The 13,377-nt window shown below is 37.0% G+C and overlaps 1 protein-coding gene across 1 annotated transcript; it reads right to left on the minus strand.

Annotated features, from left to right (window-relative positions):
* Positions 1-334: 334 nt before the first annotated feature.
* Positions 335-7,305, minus strand: LOC110457034 (trans-L-3-hydroxyproline dehydratase-like). Its single transcript, XM_021508125.1, has 4 exons — positions 6,784-7,305; positions 3,624-3,776; positions 1,507-1,655; positions 335-1,225 (listed from the first exon to the last, which is right to left on the minus strand). The coding sequence occupies exons 1-4, from the start codon at positions 7,253-7,255 to the stop codon at positions 968-970; spliced, it is 1,032 nt and encodes a 343-aa protein (XP_021363800.1). The 5' UTR covers positions 7,256-7,305; the 3' UTR covers positions 335-967.
* Positions 7,306-13,377: the final 6,072 nt, after the last annotated feature.

Below are 13,377 nucleotides of genomic sequence, written 5' to 3' on the forward strand. Positions count from 1 at the left end.
TGCTTATGATTAATAAGCAGCCAAACGAGTAAAAGACCTGAGCTACTCCGAAAGATTGCTTAAGTAAGGGCTTCCAACGCTAGAATACAGACGTATCAGAGCGGATGTGATCGAACTTTTTTGAACACCTGCAAACCACTCAGGTTTATAACTGCTTTTACAGGTGGTCACATGATGTTGTTTCAGCCAATCAGAGTCAGCTCAAAATCAATTAAAATAATAATATCATTTGGTGCCATGCTGTAACGAATCCAAACATTATATTTAGTCTGGCTTTTGTGACTGGAACGAACCTGACAACGGATGAGGTCATTGGAGTGCTGATGTATAAAAACAAAGTAACAAACAAACACACAATATCTGAATCCCTTTGATATTGCAAGAAATCTGTCTGGGAATCTGACTACTGAGATAGGCAGTAGAATGAACGTTTTGGTGACCATCTTGAAAAGGAATAAACCAACGAATCTTTTCCAAACATCTTCTCTCTGTTGATTAAATAATCATTCCATCCAAATTGCAACAAATGTTTTCCTCTTTTCTGTCAGTTTTCAGTCATAATGTTAAGATCAAAATATTTTTGGTATACAAAAGTTATAATATACTTTTATTCTAAGATGAACACATTTTTTGTTTCGAAAATATAATTGCTTGAGATGGCTTCTGGCTGTTGATTTGTCTGTAAATATCTGATTACTCACCATAGCAAGGGATTTTTACATGTATGCTGTAGCATATGATCCCTCACAAAAAGAAAATAGAAATAGAAAAATGTTGGAGATATACGTTTTATTTTTTAACCCTCCAGTATTTAGGTACTAGGTAATCTGGTGCTATTTTGTGATCTCAATGTATCGTTATTATTGTCATAGAAAACTTATATATCAAGATCATAATGAATTTCTAAAATTTGTATCAATTTACGGTAATACATCTATCACTTATAAATCCCCAAAATAATTTTGGATTACAACAGAAATCCCCTCCCTATGACGTCGTCTTCCTCCACGGAAAATTCTGAAGAACCGCAGTAGTATCCCTTCCCGGAAACTTCTACCACTACTGCCTTGTATCCACCATATGTCACTTCCTTAATAGCCTTAGCCGTGAATTTGGCTTTGGATGGCCCCATAAACTGTTTGGCTTGTCCAAGTTTGATATATTCTTTATGATACTGCCTAGCGATTCTGGCCGTCCCTCCGGAACCACACGGTGACCTGTCAATCTGTTTGGAGAAATGAAAAGCGTCGTCATGAAGGTGGCCTCCGAAAGAGAGCGAAATATTGGCATAACTAATAATATAACTAATAATAGGACATGAGTTAGACTGCTCCCTCTTGTCAAAAATATCCTTTGCATTCATTTCGGAATCAGCACAATCCGGAAAGGAGGTAAACTAGTACAGCTTGTCGACATCTTTTATCGAAGATTTCAAAAATACTAGATTTGACCCATTAGTTCAATCTATCCTTCATTCTTGGTTAACATCATATTGAGTCGACGTACCTGTCTTTCCGCGAAAACACACACATTAGACGACGGTGTATCACTGCATCCGTCTTGTCCGTCTTGTCCGTCCGTAACAATGGTTCCGAACAGAAAGGCGAGGTCATCACTCTCTGGGTGACTCAGTTTAAGCTGCTTTCTCAGGGCGTCTTATTTTGGAACAGAAAATAATATAAACATAATTTTAAGATAATCATTTTTATATATAATGACGTCTTAAAATCTCGATTCATTTAGTTTAAACACAATGTCAATACCAAGACAATTAGGCGCGTTCATGCACAAAGATTCCAATGACAATACGTTAGCTACCGGGAGACACTGAAGGCTCATCACATGTAAAGCCTAAATCGGTAAACGGAGACAAGGCACTGTCAAGGTTCATTCGCGTTAAAGACGTAATACTACCCAAACGGAGACGAGGCACTACGGCGGTTCGTCCACGCCTAACAAACTATCTAAGAGGAAACAAGGCGATAGGGCAAGGCCTATCGATGTAACATTCACGTCTTTTATTTTGACGTTCTATACACAAATGTGAGTATAAGGGGATGTATGATGACAGAGACTATCGCCAATACAAATTTAAAATGATTAGTATCAAATTAATCGTAAAGATGTTGTTTTTTCTTAATACAACATAGCTTCAGCAACCCACGATATTTTTTTCTATACACTTTCCGGGAACACAAAAATTGCGGATGAGGTTACTGACGTTAGGTCCGTGTCAATAGTATGTATATGTAGGTTTCTGGAATTAATTTGCGAATTCAACAGCAAAATGAATTTGCTTTCTTGACAGCTCATCTTTATCTCGCTGATTTGAAGTGGACTGGCCATGACCTCACCGTACCGAACATTGCGTGTAAATGAGAAATATTCCACCCCAAAATACCACATCTCGCCTTCATGAACTGTGGCTTCCCCGGGTCACCTCTCTTCTTTATATGGTATGGCTACCTAAGGCCGCCTCTTTTTCTTATGTACCGTGGCTACCTTAGGAAACCTCCCTCTTTTATGTACATTGTGTATTATGGCTACCACTGGTCACATTTCTCCTTTATGTACTTTGGCTTCCTCAAGCCATACACAGTAAAGTGACTACATCATATTACCTTTCCCCCAATTGTACTTGCTGCCCCATTCATGATCGTTAAAGGCGACTAAATTTGTGGTCTTATCTTTTCTCTTCTTTCTAATGAACTTTCTTCTTCCTAAAGTCTCCCTTGACAATGCCTCACTTTTGGAGTTTAGTTGAGCGTTCGCCCCTGTGAGGAATGCTTTGGGTTCTGTCCCCTGGCCGAGACAAATCAGAGTCTCTAAAAATGGTAGTTTCTACTTATGCTTAGCGCTCAGCATTTTGGGAGTGGGACGACTGGTTCACCCATTGTCAGTATAATGATACCGGGTGAGGTGTCCTGCTGGGTGTCTTCGGCAGTATGCTTCAGTGAGGTAGCACCATAAAGTCAACATCAGTTTCGCGCTATCTAAAGGATACAAACATGAACATACCCTAGCCTCCCAAAACACATGCATACACTACACGCATGCATCTCGTACACAGGGGAGGCCGTCCTTAAACGACCATAATTGTTGATAGGAATTTAAATAATACAAACCAAACCAAACCGCTCTCTATACATGTATATAGGGAGAGGTGACCCGAGGTAACCAAAGTACATAAAAAGGAGCCGAGGTAACCAAAGTACATACAGGGGTGGGGTGACCCAAGGTAAACAAAGTACACAGACGGGTAGGTGACCCGATGAAGCCACTATACAGAGTAAAAATATCTTCGCGAACCGCTTTCACTATCAGTCTACCTCAGGTCTTCCTTCTACTGGTCAATGTTCGGTTATATCTTATTATTGATTTGCCAGGCGTCTGTACTAATTTAGCAGCCATAATACAAAAAAAAATTGACTATCTTTTCTTGTCGTTGGTACACTTTGCCGCCTATTACTACGACCCCTCTATTTACACGAGCAAATGTTATCCAGTTCTGTCGAATCTATCTAGTTAACACATTTAAGTAAGATAAACTATTTTATCTTTGATTACTGAATCCTATCTGTAATATTCACAAGATGATTTATGTTAACGTGTAACAAACGCACCTGTAGTAGCCCCCGCAGCGTTCCTGACGTCTTGTATAGAAGCCTCCTCCAGCCGGAAGTTGTACTGACTGTCCGCTACAAAGGCGTAGAACGATCCTCCGTACACGATGTCTACTGTCACGTGACCGTATCCTGGGACATCTACAGTCACATCTAGAAACAAATGAAATGCGTCATCTTTTTTTCTTTTTTTTAAGGAATGATAACATATTATATGTACATGTAGTTGAAAAAGATATTGCAGTGAAGTTGTATCAGACACTTTTATAGATTTCTTCTATCTTATAAACATGAAAATGTATATTTACTACAAAAAGCATGTAACATGTATCATCGGGGCCTTGTTCAGATTTGTAAAAATATAAGTTAAGAAGACTAAATTTTGGCCAGTCGACTGAAAATAAATTTAAACAAACTTATACATCCTGACCAGAAAGACGTTGTACCAGGTAGAAATATTATGGATGCCAATAGAATGTTACAGGATATAATAGACTTTAGTGACAGGGAAGAACAAGATGGTTCCATTATATTTCAAGACCAACAAAAGGCTTTTGATAGGATAGAATGGGGTTGGGTATTAAGATGTTTTAAAGACTTTAATTTTGGTAATAAATTTTGTACTTGGATTGAGATGCTTTTAAAAAATTCAAAAACATGTATCCAAACTAATGGTTTCACATCTAAATATTTCAACATCTCAATATCAGCTCATCAGGGATGCCCGATCGCCCCACTTTTATACATTATTCAAGCAAAACCACTTGCATGTGCTATCAGAGCAAACCCAGAAATAGTAGGCATCAGAGTACCAGGTAATGATAAGGAAATAAAATTAAAACGCTGTCAATGTGTTACATACATGACGTAAAAAATGTAGAAAATCGGTTTAAGGAAAAAGGAACAAGGAAGACATGAGGTCATTATTTGCTTTCTAACGCTAAGTTACCCTCCAAAAAGTAACTTTCTCCCTTTTAGCAGAGAGGTATATATTTATATACGTCTCTGCTTTTAATAATTTTTACCATTGAGCTTTCCTCAGTCGACATATTTTTGTGCCCAGCCAACTAAACTGCTGTTATTTACATTTTAGACAGCTGTATAATATTTACATCATGTAACTACTACAATAAGTATACATACATTAATACATAAACATATCAGTCCATAAATCTATAAATAGGTACGGCATACATTTTACGTGTAAATATTCTTATAGTTATTATGGTAATAAATGTGACAAGGGAGTTGAACATGTTATGGAACATATTTTCACTCTAAAACAATGGTGACACGTTAGTTTACTTCTTCTCTGATCTATGCACGGGGTTTTCGCATTCCGACAGAAAATCATATTCATCTCTTAATTAATTTCTTGTGCATGTTTTATACTCTCGACCTTGCGTTTATTATTCCATCAATCAAATCCTACAGGAATTTTTATATTGCATACCCTACACTTACAAAAGTTAACAGCTAATTTAGGATGTTCCTCTCATTAAGAAGCTTTTATAATAATAGTTCATGTTAAGATATTCTGTAATTTGATCATTGAAAGAATCCAATACGTTTTGTATTTACAAATATTTTTTAACTGTAGCTTTCAAAACTCTAACTTTTCAAAACTGTTTCCCAATTCACATTCATTAAGAAATCCTGAGTGTGTTATAATTGTATAAATTTGTCATTTAAATTACTTTGTGTATTATTTGATAAAAAGATAATAATTCTAACCTTTACGTCTATACTGAGTATTTACCCAGTTTGATGTTTCTTTATACCAAGTAGTTAACTTTCAGAACATGTTTACAATATTAGAAAAGTATTCTCTCTAATAACTAAAACCTAGTTACCTCAAGCTTCTCATCCATAACATATCACAGGTTGTATAGCTGTCCAACCCACACTCATCTATCGGTCTGCAGACAAAACATTCAAGGAAATGATCCTTGTCTGCAAACACTTCAAATTTCCTGTTTGCCAAAAAGACATGAATAGCTTGTAACCAAAACAATTTTCCGAAACATTCGACTTTCATGCTCTTTCCACTACAAGTATCATATCTCACATTAAACCAAACGAGAGCCTTTGTTCCTTTAGAAAGGCGAACGACGATATAGATATAAAGCTGTAAACTATTTTGTAGCATATTTTGTGGAAAACACGACAAAAGAAATAAAATATACCTAGGCTCATATCGTAAAATAATTGAACTTCTGGCAATATTTTTGAGCTCGGTGTAAGATTTTAGGCATTCCAGTGCCCCTCCTCTTACAGTCTTGATTTTGTTTTTGTTGGGTTGAATTTATTGAAAAGTTTATCAAGGCTACTAACAAAACCCTTGCCAGGCTCTCAAATTCCACTTTCATAGATATCGACGACATGCCGTCTCTAACTAACAAGAAATGTACTGAACACGTCGATCCTGTATCACCCTTCCGAAAATGAGACCTAGGACACTACAGACTTATTGACATCAGCCGATTTCATTTACTTTGTACGATAACATGGACGATTTCTACTTTCTTGTCGTGATCTTTTCTTGATATTAACATCCATGCTTATACAATCTCGTATTAGATTAGGTACTAAAGAGTTTGCTTCAAATATCATGATTGATGTGGTATATTTCTTCTGCTGACAGACAAACTTAAAACGGTGTTTCGACAGATGCAGGTCAATAAAGGTTATGGACAAGTTTTATGGTCACTTTCAAGATATGGTTGGGTCGATGATTTTGATTTTGTTAATGAGTGTGGTATTTGTGTCGTTGTTACTGTCCAGGATCTCGTTTTGAGGATGTTGTTTTACTCAGATTTGACCTATATTTAAAAGGCAATGAAGCAGAAGACACGTATCCTTCAGGAACACATGGTCTTATAATCTTCGTTCGATTACAGTAGTAACTGAGATTCTAACAGCAGAGTACGACCAAACACGGGGACTGAGAGTCTAACAGCTGAGTACGACCAACCTCGGGGACTGAGAGTCTAACAGCAGAGCACGGCCAACCTCCGTGAATGAGAGTCTAACAGCTTAGTACGACCAACCTCGGGGACTGAGAGTCTAACAGCAACTCTTCTTTAAATACACGCATTCTTGAGTACAATAAAATGAAAATAACGATATCGGAAAATCGTAAAGTTTCTGAAAGTTTTACCTGTAGCGAAGACAAAAGCCGGGACACTGTTAAATCGGACGTTTCCGGTCTTGCCGTCCTTGTACTCCACAAAGGCCTCCACCAGTCCACATGGACACTGGATAGCCACGCGCGTCTCCGGATTGGAGGGATTCCTGACAAGTCCTGAATCCACGGCGAACCGTCCAAGGGCGATGACCGCGTGTCCACACATCGTACTGTACCCCGCGTTATGAATAAACATGGTAGCAATGTCGGCGTCCTTGTGATCCGGCTCAACCAACACCGCTCCGAACATATCAAGATGGCCGCGAGGTTCGTTCATCAGCAGTTTTCTGTAAGGGTCGAGATGTTCCCGGGTGTAGCGGACTTTGTCGAGTATGGTATCACCCTGAGGGGAGGGGAAGCCAGACTCTACCACCCTCAATGGTTCCCCGGCCGTATGCATTTCCCTTGTCTTTAAGACGACATCGCTGTGTAGATGTTTCGCCATTGCCCTTGATTCCTGAATGCTGTCACTGTGATGGATAGTTAGCTAAGTAGACGCACTCAACCATCGATTCTCATTTAGCACATATGTGAAGTTTGACCTATATTCACAGTCTGTTTCTGACATTATATCACTGACGATACGTTTGAATAGTTTTAAATGTGTCGTATTTGAAAAGTCAATTATAATTTGAATGTTAGGTTATATATATAATTATATGAAAAAAAACCATGATGACAATTTAACGTTTCGAACGAGAGTACGTCCTTCTTCAGAATTTAACTTAACGTAACTTATATATGGTACCTTCATAAAAACAGAGCGACTGGACCCAGTGGAGTGACTGTCTGGTAGCAGGGGTTCGGGATACACACAGATAGACTTGTAGGTTTAATGTTCAAATTCAAAATACGCTTTAAATTCCTGTAACAGTACCAGGGTAATTAACTGTTGAAGAAACATAGAGACAGTAATGTTGTAATAGCAGTTATAGTCTGTTTCATATATATTTTATCTGGTTTTTACCTGTGTTCTCCCACATTACCTGTATCATATATACAGTACTGTCGTATACATATAGCTTTGATATAGTCTATTTTCATCATGTTTATCCATTTTTTTCATATCATATACCATTTTCATCTATACAAAACATACAAAACAGTAACATTTTTTTTTATATATTTTACATACTTAATAGTATATATATATAGATGATAAAGCTTTGATTAATTTAAAAAGAATAAAAATAAAATTGATCTTGATCTAATTTAGGGTGAAGCAACTTCATAATGGAGCATTATTTTCAGAGAATCTATTTTATCAATAAATTCGTCTTCAGTGTAATTATTAATAACTTAGTGTCACTTATAACATTATTTTGATATTTATTATAATTTTTGATTTGAAGTTTTAATCAAAGAGATTTCTTTAACTTGATAAAAGATTGTTTATTATACATGACGTCCTATATTTGCGATGGCATAAAATAAAATGCAGAAGATGTCTGAAACTTAAAATTATCAAAGATTGTTTTCTAACATTTATGCAGAGACTGTTACTTCATTATACATGAAATGTTGAACAAGTACTGTATTTAATATCAAATCCTTAACTTAATCCTTGTAACTTAAAATCCTGAATAATGGAACGTGGTGGTTTGATCAATGGACGCCTTTGATCCTGGCTTGTTTAGAAATGGACATTTATCTACACTGTATTGTCGCAACACATGCTTAAATCTTGCAAATGGATGCTGTAAAACTACCCAAAATGGATTATAATTACTTAAGTACATAAGTACTTTAAATATGTATTTAACAAGTTCTTTGAAATTTTAACGAAAACCTTATCATCACGAACGAGTACAAGTGAAATACGACTGTCGTGATGTCTATATGTCGATTCATGATGTCATTCTGGAGCCTAGCGCGTCGACCCATCCTCGATACCCAGGGGTTATGCTCATTTACGCTCTCTACGCCCCTGGAATATGTCATAGCAAAATTGAAGGCTCGGTGTGCGCCACCTTGTTGATGAGACAAGAAGACTAGTTCGATCCTTTGATGTACATCAAAAGAATCTCGCGGTCACATAACAGAAAAATTTGACAGGCTTTAAAGTTGGGCGTCTCTCCTTTGTAATCTTCAAAAGACAGGTATCGATCAGCCTAGAGATTTGTCAGTTTGTTTTACCTGAAACCAATCAAACATCTATCTTCAAGTTTGCCATGACAAATTTCAGGGGTGTAGAGAGTGTAAGTGAGCATAACCCCTGGATATCGGGGATGAGCGCGTCCTGGATGGATAAACTCCTAGCGGTAGACGTACTTGGGGTAGGCGTACTCGGGTGTAGATAAGACCTAGTCTATTTTTATCACTTTATTTGTAAGTCACAAATGATGGGACAGTAAAGCACAAGTTGTATTACATATGTCTATATTATTCTCTAGGGTCACCAAACAATCACGTGACAGGATATAGATGGAGCCATTGCTATGGGTATGATTCCATGCGATACGGATGGCTGCATTTCGGTGCCATAAAATAATATACAACATTTGATATAACGCCTATCTAGCTAGAATAAGCCACTCTAAAGCGCTTTGTAGGATCGGAACACTGTTTCACCCTGTTCAGTCAATTCCTACATCTCGGTAGATCATGTAATGGTTGTAAAGAAATCGACAGTATTTCTAGTGTCTATATTAGTTCATTAGTCCAAAATAGTCATCAACAAACCACACCTTGTTTGGGCAGATTACCTCTGTGTTGAGTAGATGACCGATGCACTCATCCAGTCTATAATTCATAATCCATTTGAAGTCTCCACACAGGCAAATGGTTTAGTCCGCCTTGGAAAATACAACCAGAGGTGTCGCCCAGTCGCTTTATTCCATACCTAATATAATATATGCCTCTTCCAACCTCGTCGGCTCTTTCCTCTCTTCTTACTTAGTAGGAAGTATTCCGTTTGTGTTAAAACGAATTTTTTTAAAGTCACGCGTTTGATCTGCTACTGTTTGTAATTGCTTCGTCTATCAAGGAATTGATACGGATTTATATTACAGAAAAGTATCTGTGCAAGACTAGCATCCTTAAAAAGTTGTGATTTAATATCAGCCAGACACAAATAGCATAATATATCATAAGAATCGATAATCTATAGACAGGATTATTTTCTGAACACACTGACCATATTAATTGATATTATCCTTTATGTGTATACTCGCACATATTTTCTAAAGCAGTCTGAAATATGTTGACGCGCCACAAAACCAGGTCACCCGTGCGGACCATTTCTCGGATGATGAACAAAAAGTGGATGATAAAAGCATACATAAAACATTTAAACATTGTTTTCGGGTTTTGTATAAATAAAATAAGGCAACCAATGTTCAATTATTTAGGCGTTTTTCGAGCCGGTTAAAGAAATGCCAAAGGTCACGTTAATGCCCCGACATAGACGCACTAACCAAAGATTTTAGCGTCAAGATGTGACCATATCAAACACATAGATAAGTATCGTCTAATAAGGCCGTGCTTGTAGGGGGTAAAACGAAGATTTTGGAGTATGTGTGTAATTTAATAAGTATAGTGTAAATGTAATTTAATAAGTACAGTATAATATAAATGTAAATACATTGTTAGATTTGACTATAAACCCTTGAAATATGGTAATGATTGTATGTTTGTATATTGTGATCGATATATGATATATAATTATTCACGTAACGACAGATTGTACTGTATAGTCCAGATATTTAGTAAGGATTGTATCATGCGTAAATGTATTGTTTAATTCAATTGTATATTTGCATAATATGCAATAATAAGTGCTACTATTATTTCATTCTTCTGTGTGTTCAAACATTACCTAAATTTTGGTGTATCAAAGGTATTCTCAAAGTAAGCTTGACTTCTTATTTAGAATACAGTGAATATTTTACAAGTTATACTGCATGTGTAGAACAAAATCAAATTAATAAATTCATACAGCATTTGCTAAAATATTACACAAATACAAGTTTTCATCTTATGTTTATATGTAAATTTACACTCCTTATCGATTTGATTTTTTTTAAAGATCCAATAAAAATCCAAACATTTATCAATTTAGACCACTGCCAATATAGTTTCTCACTGTATCCTCCATTCTAGTTTTTAACAACTCTGCTATTCCACACACAAAAATAATCATTCTGTGTTTATTTTATCTGACGAAAATATACCTATGTGTTTGTTAACATATTCATTTCAATCCTGAAATATTTGCAAAAGCTATAACATCCATTTACTGTTTCTTGGTTGGAAGTTTCGTTACCGTTATATAAAACCAACAAGTAATCATCAGTGTATTGATTACAATGGGGCAGTCAGTAATATCTGTACATTTACCTTATATTATTATATTATATCATATTCTATATTATTATAACTACGAAATAAGACAAATTTTAGATTTTGTCTTAATCTTATTTCAAATACCTATTGTCTTATATTTTCTTCTTGATTAATTGAAGAAATCCTGTTTTATATAATACTACAATCTGGGGGTTTTCCACTTTACATTTCAAGATAATTGAGTACTTTATCATTCCTCTATGTTAACCACATATATCACCATTACTAAGGGGCTATTGGACGGTAGTATACAAAATTAGGTTTCTTTATGGGAAACATCACAACAGATCGCCGACAAATATCGACAATATGGCAACAGTTTCTCAGAATGTTTGAAAAAACGATGAAAAAAATGACAGGTCGTTTCATATACCTACGTACTTAGATTCTTTAACAGTGACCAGTACAGGGATATCAAAAGCTGATTAGAGAAAGCTTTGATGGCGAGATATTATCAATTAGTATACCATTATAGCAAAAAGTGAAGTGTAGTGTGAAATACAACAGCAAATTCACAGATTTCTTTGAAATCAAAAATGGATTGTAACAAGGTGAAATATTATCGCCAATTATGTTTTCACTTCATATAAATGATTGCGAAATGCAGTTTATGATAGCTAATTCTCGGATGGTTTACAGAATACGTTAGATTATTTGCTGAAATATTCCTATGAAATTAATAACGTCTTTAAACTTTAAAACCAAAATTTCGTTTTCCTTAATGGTGGTTTAAAGAACACGAAACTTGACATATAATGGTTGTGAAATAAAGACTAGAAATTAAGGAAACACCCCTTTAAAAAATTATTTTGATGATAAAAAAGAGGCAAACAAAGGAAAGTATTTACTACATCATTTGGTGGCCATTTTGTTCAGTAACAACTCTTCACTGGTACTGTGGTCAACACAATGAAAATCAATGTCAAGAGAGTTTGGATTGGTTTGGTTTTATTTTGTTAACGTCGTTTCAACAGCCAATGTCATTTAAGGACATGCCTCCATGTGTGTTGTGTATGCATGCTTATGTGTGCAGGAGGCAGGGTATGTTGATGTTTTTGCCTCCTTGTGATAGCGCGTTTCTGATGCCGACTTTATAATGCAATCTCATTGAAATACCATGCCGATGGCACCCTGCACATCATTCCGCATTCCGCCCGGTCACATTATACTGACAAAGGGTGAACCAGGTGTTGCAATTACCGGAAATGCTGAACGCTAAGCAAGGGATAACAACTTTAATTGTGAAGGACTTTGGTATGTCCCAGCCTAGGGACAGAACCCACTGCCTTCGTCAATTGGGCGAACATTCAACATTAAAGCCAAAAGTGAGGTATTGCCAAGCAAGGCGCTAGGAAATGAAAGGTAGATAGAAGTAGAAAGAAATAGATAGATCCCAAATATTGCAATGGGTGCAAACGATTTATTTTGGTCGCCTTTGTGTTCCCAGGTAGTGGGCAAGAAAGCAAATCCCCTTTTCTGCAGGGGGTTCACGCATTAGTCGCCTCTTACGATACATGCGGTGGGTAACAGCAGGTGCATTCTTTTCTCTAACCCCGACCTGTCGGTCAACAGAGTCCCAAGCATTTGTGCAAATACAACAAATGGAAAGGTGTCTATAAAACCCTTTATTACCCTTCAGATTTACAACGTTTGACTACAGAATACCGTTTATTCTAAAAATAAAGTATTACAATTCAACCGTGTCAGAATAGTTCACACTACATGGCATGGTTACGACCAACCTCGAGGACTGAGAGTCTAACAGCAGAGTACGACTAACTTCTGGGACTGAGAGTCTAACAGCAGAGTACGACCGACCTCGGGGACTGAGAGTCTAAAAGCAGAGTAAGACAAACCTCGAGGACTCAGAGTCTAACAGCAGAGTACGACCAACTTCCGGGACTGAGAGTCTAACAGCAGAGTACGACCAACCTCCGGGACTGAGAGTATAACAGCAGAGTACGACCAACCGCCGGGACTGAGAGTCTAACAGCAGAGTACGACCAACCTCGGGGACTGAGAGTCTAACAGCAGAGCACGACTAACCTCCGAGGCTGAGAGTCTAACAGCAGAGTACGACCAATCTCGGGGACTGAGAGTCTAACAGCAGAGTACGACCAACCTCGGGGACTGAGAGTCTAACAGCAGAGTGCGACCAATCTCGGGGACTGAGAGTCTCACAGCAGAGTATGACCAACCTCGGGGACTGAGAGTCTCACAGCA

The sequence above is a fragment of the Mizuhopecten yessoensis genome, unplaced genomic scaffold (assembly GCF_002113885.1).
Source record: "Mizuhopecten yessoensis strain PY_sf001 unplaced genomic scaffold, ASM211388v2 scaffold8995, whole genome shotgun sequence".
Classification (NCBI taxonomy): Eukaryota; Metazoa; Mollusca; class Bivalvia; order Pectinida; family Pectinidae; genus Mizuhopecten; species Mizuhopecten yessoensis.

Coding starts and splice junctions, on each gene's coding strand:
- LOC110457034 (XM_021508125.1), bottom strand. CDS start 7,255: ATGGCGAAACATCTACACAGCGATGTCGTCTTAAAGACAAGGGAAATG. Junction 1,656..3,623: donor CGCTGCGGGGGCTACTACAG/GTGCGTTTGTTA, acceptor TTCCAAAATAAG/ACGCCCTGAGAAAGCAGCTT. Junction 1,226..1,506: donor GTGTTTTCGCGGAAAGACAG/GTACGTCGACTC, acceptor TTCTCCAAACAG/ATTGACAGGTCACCGTGTGG.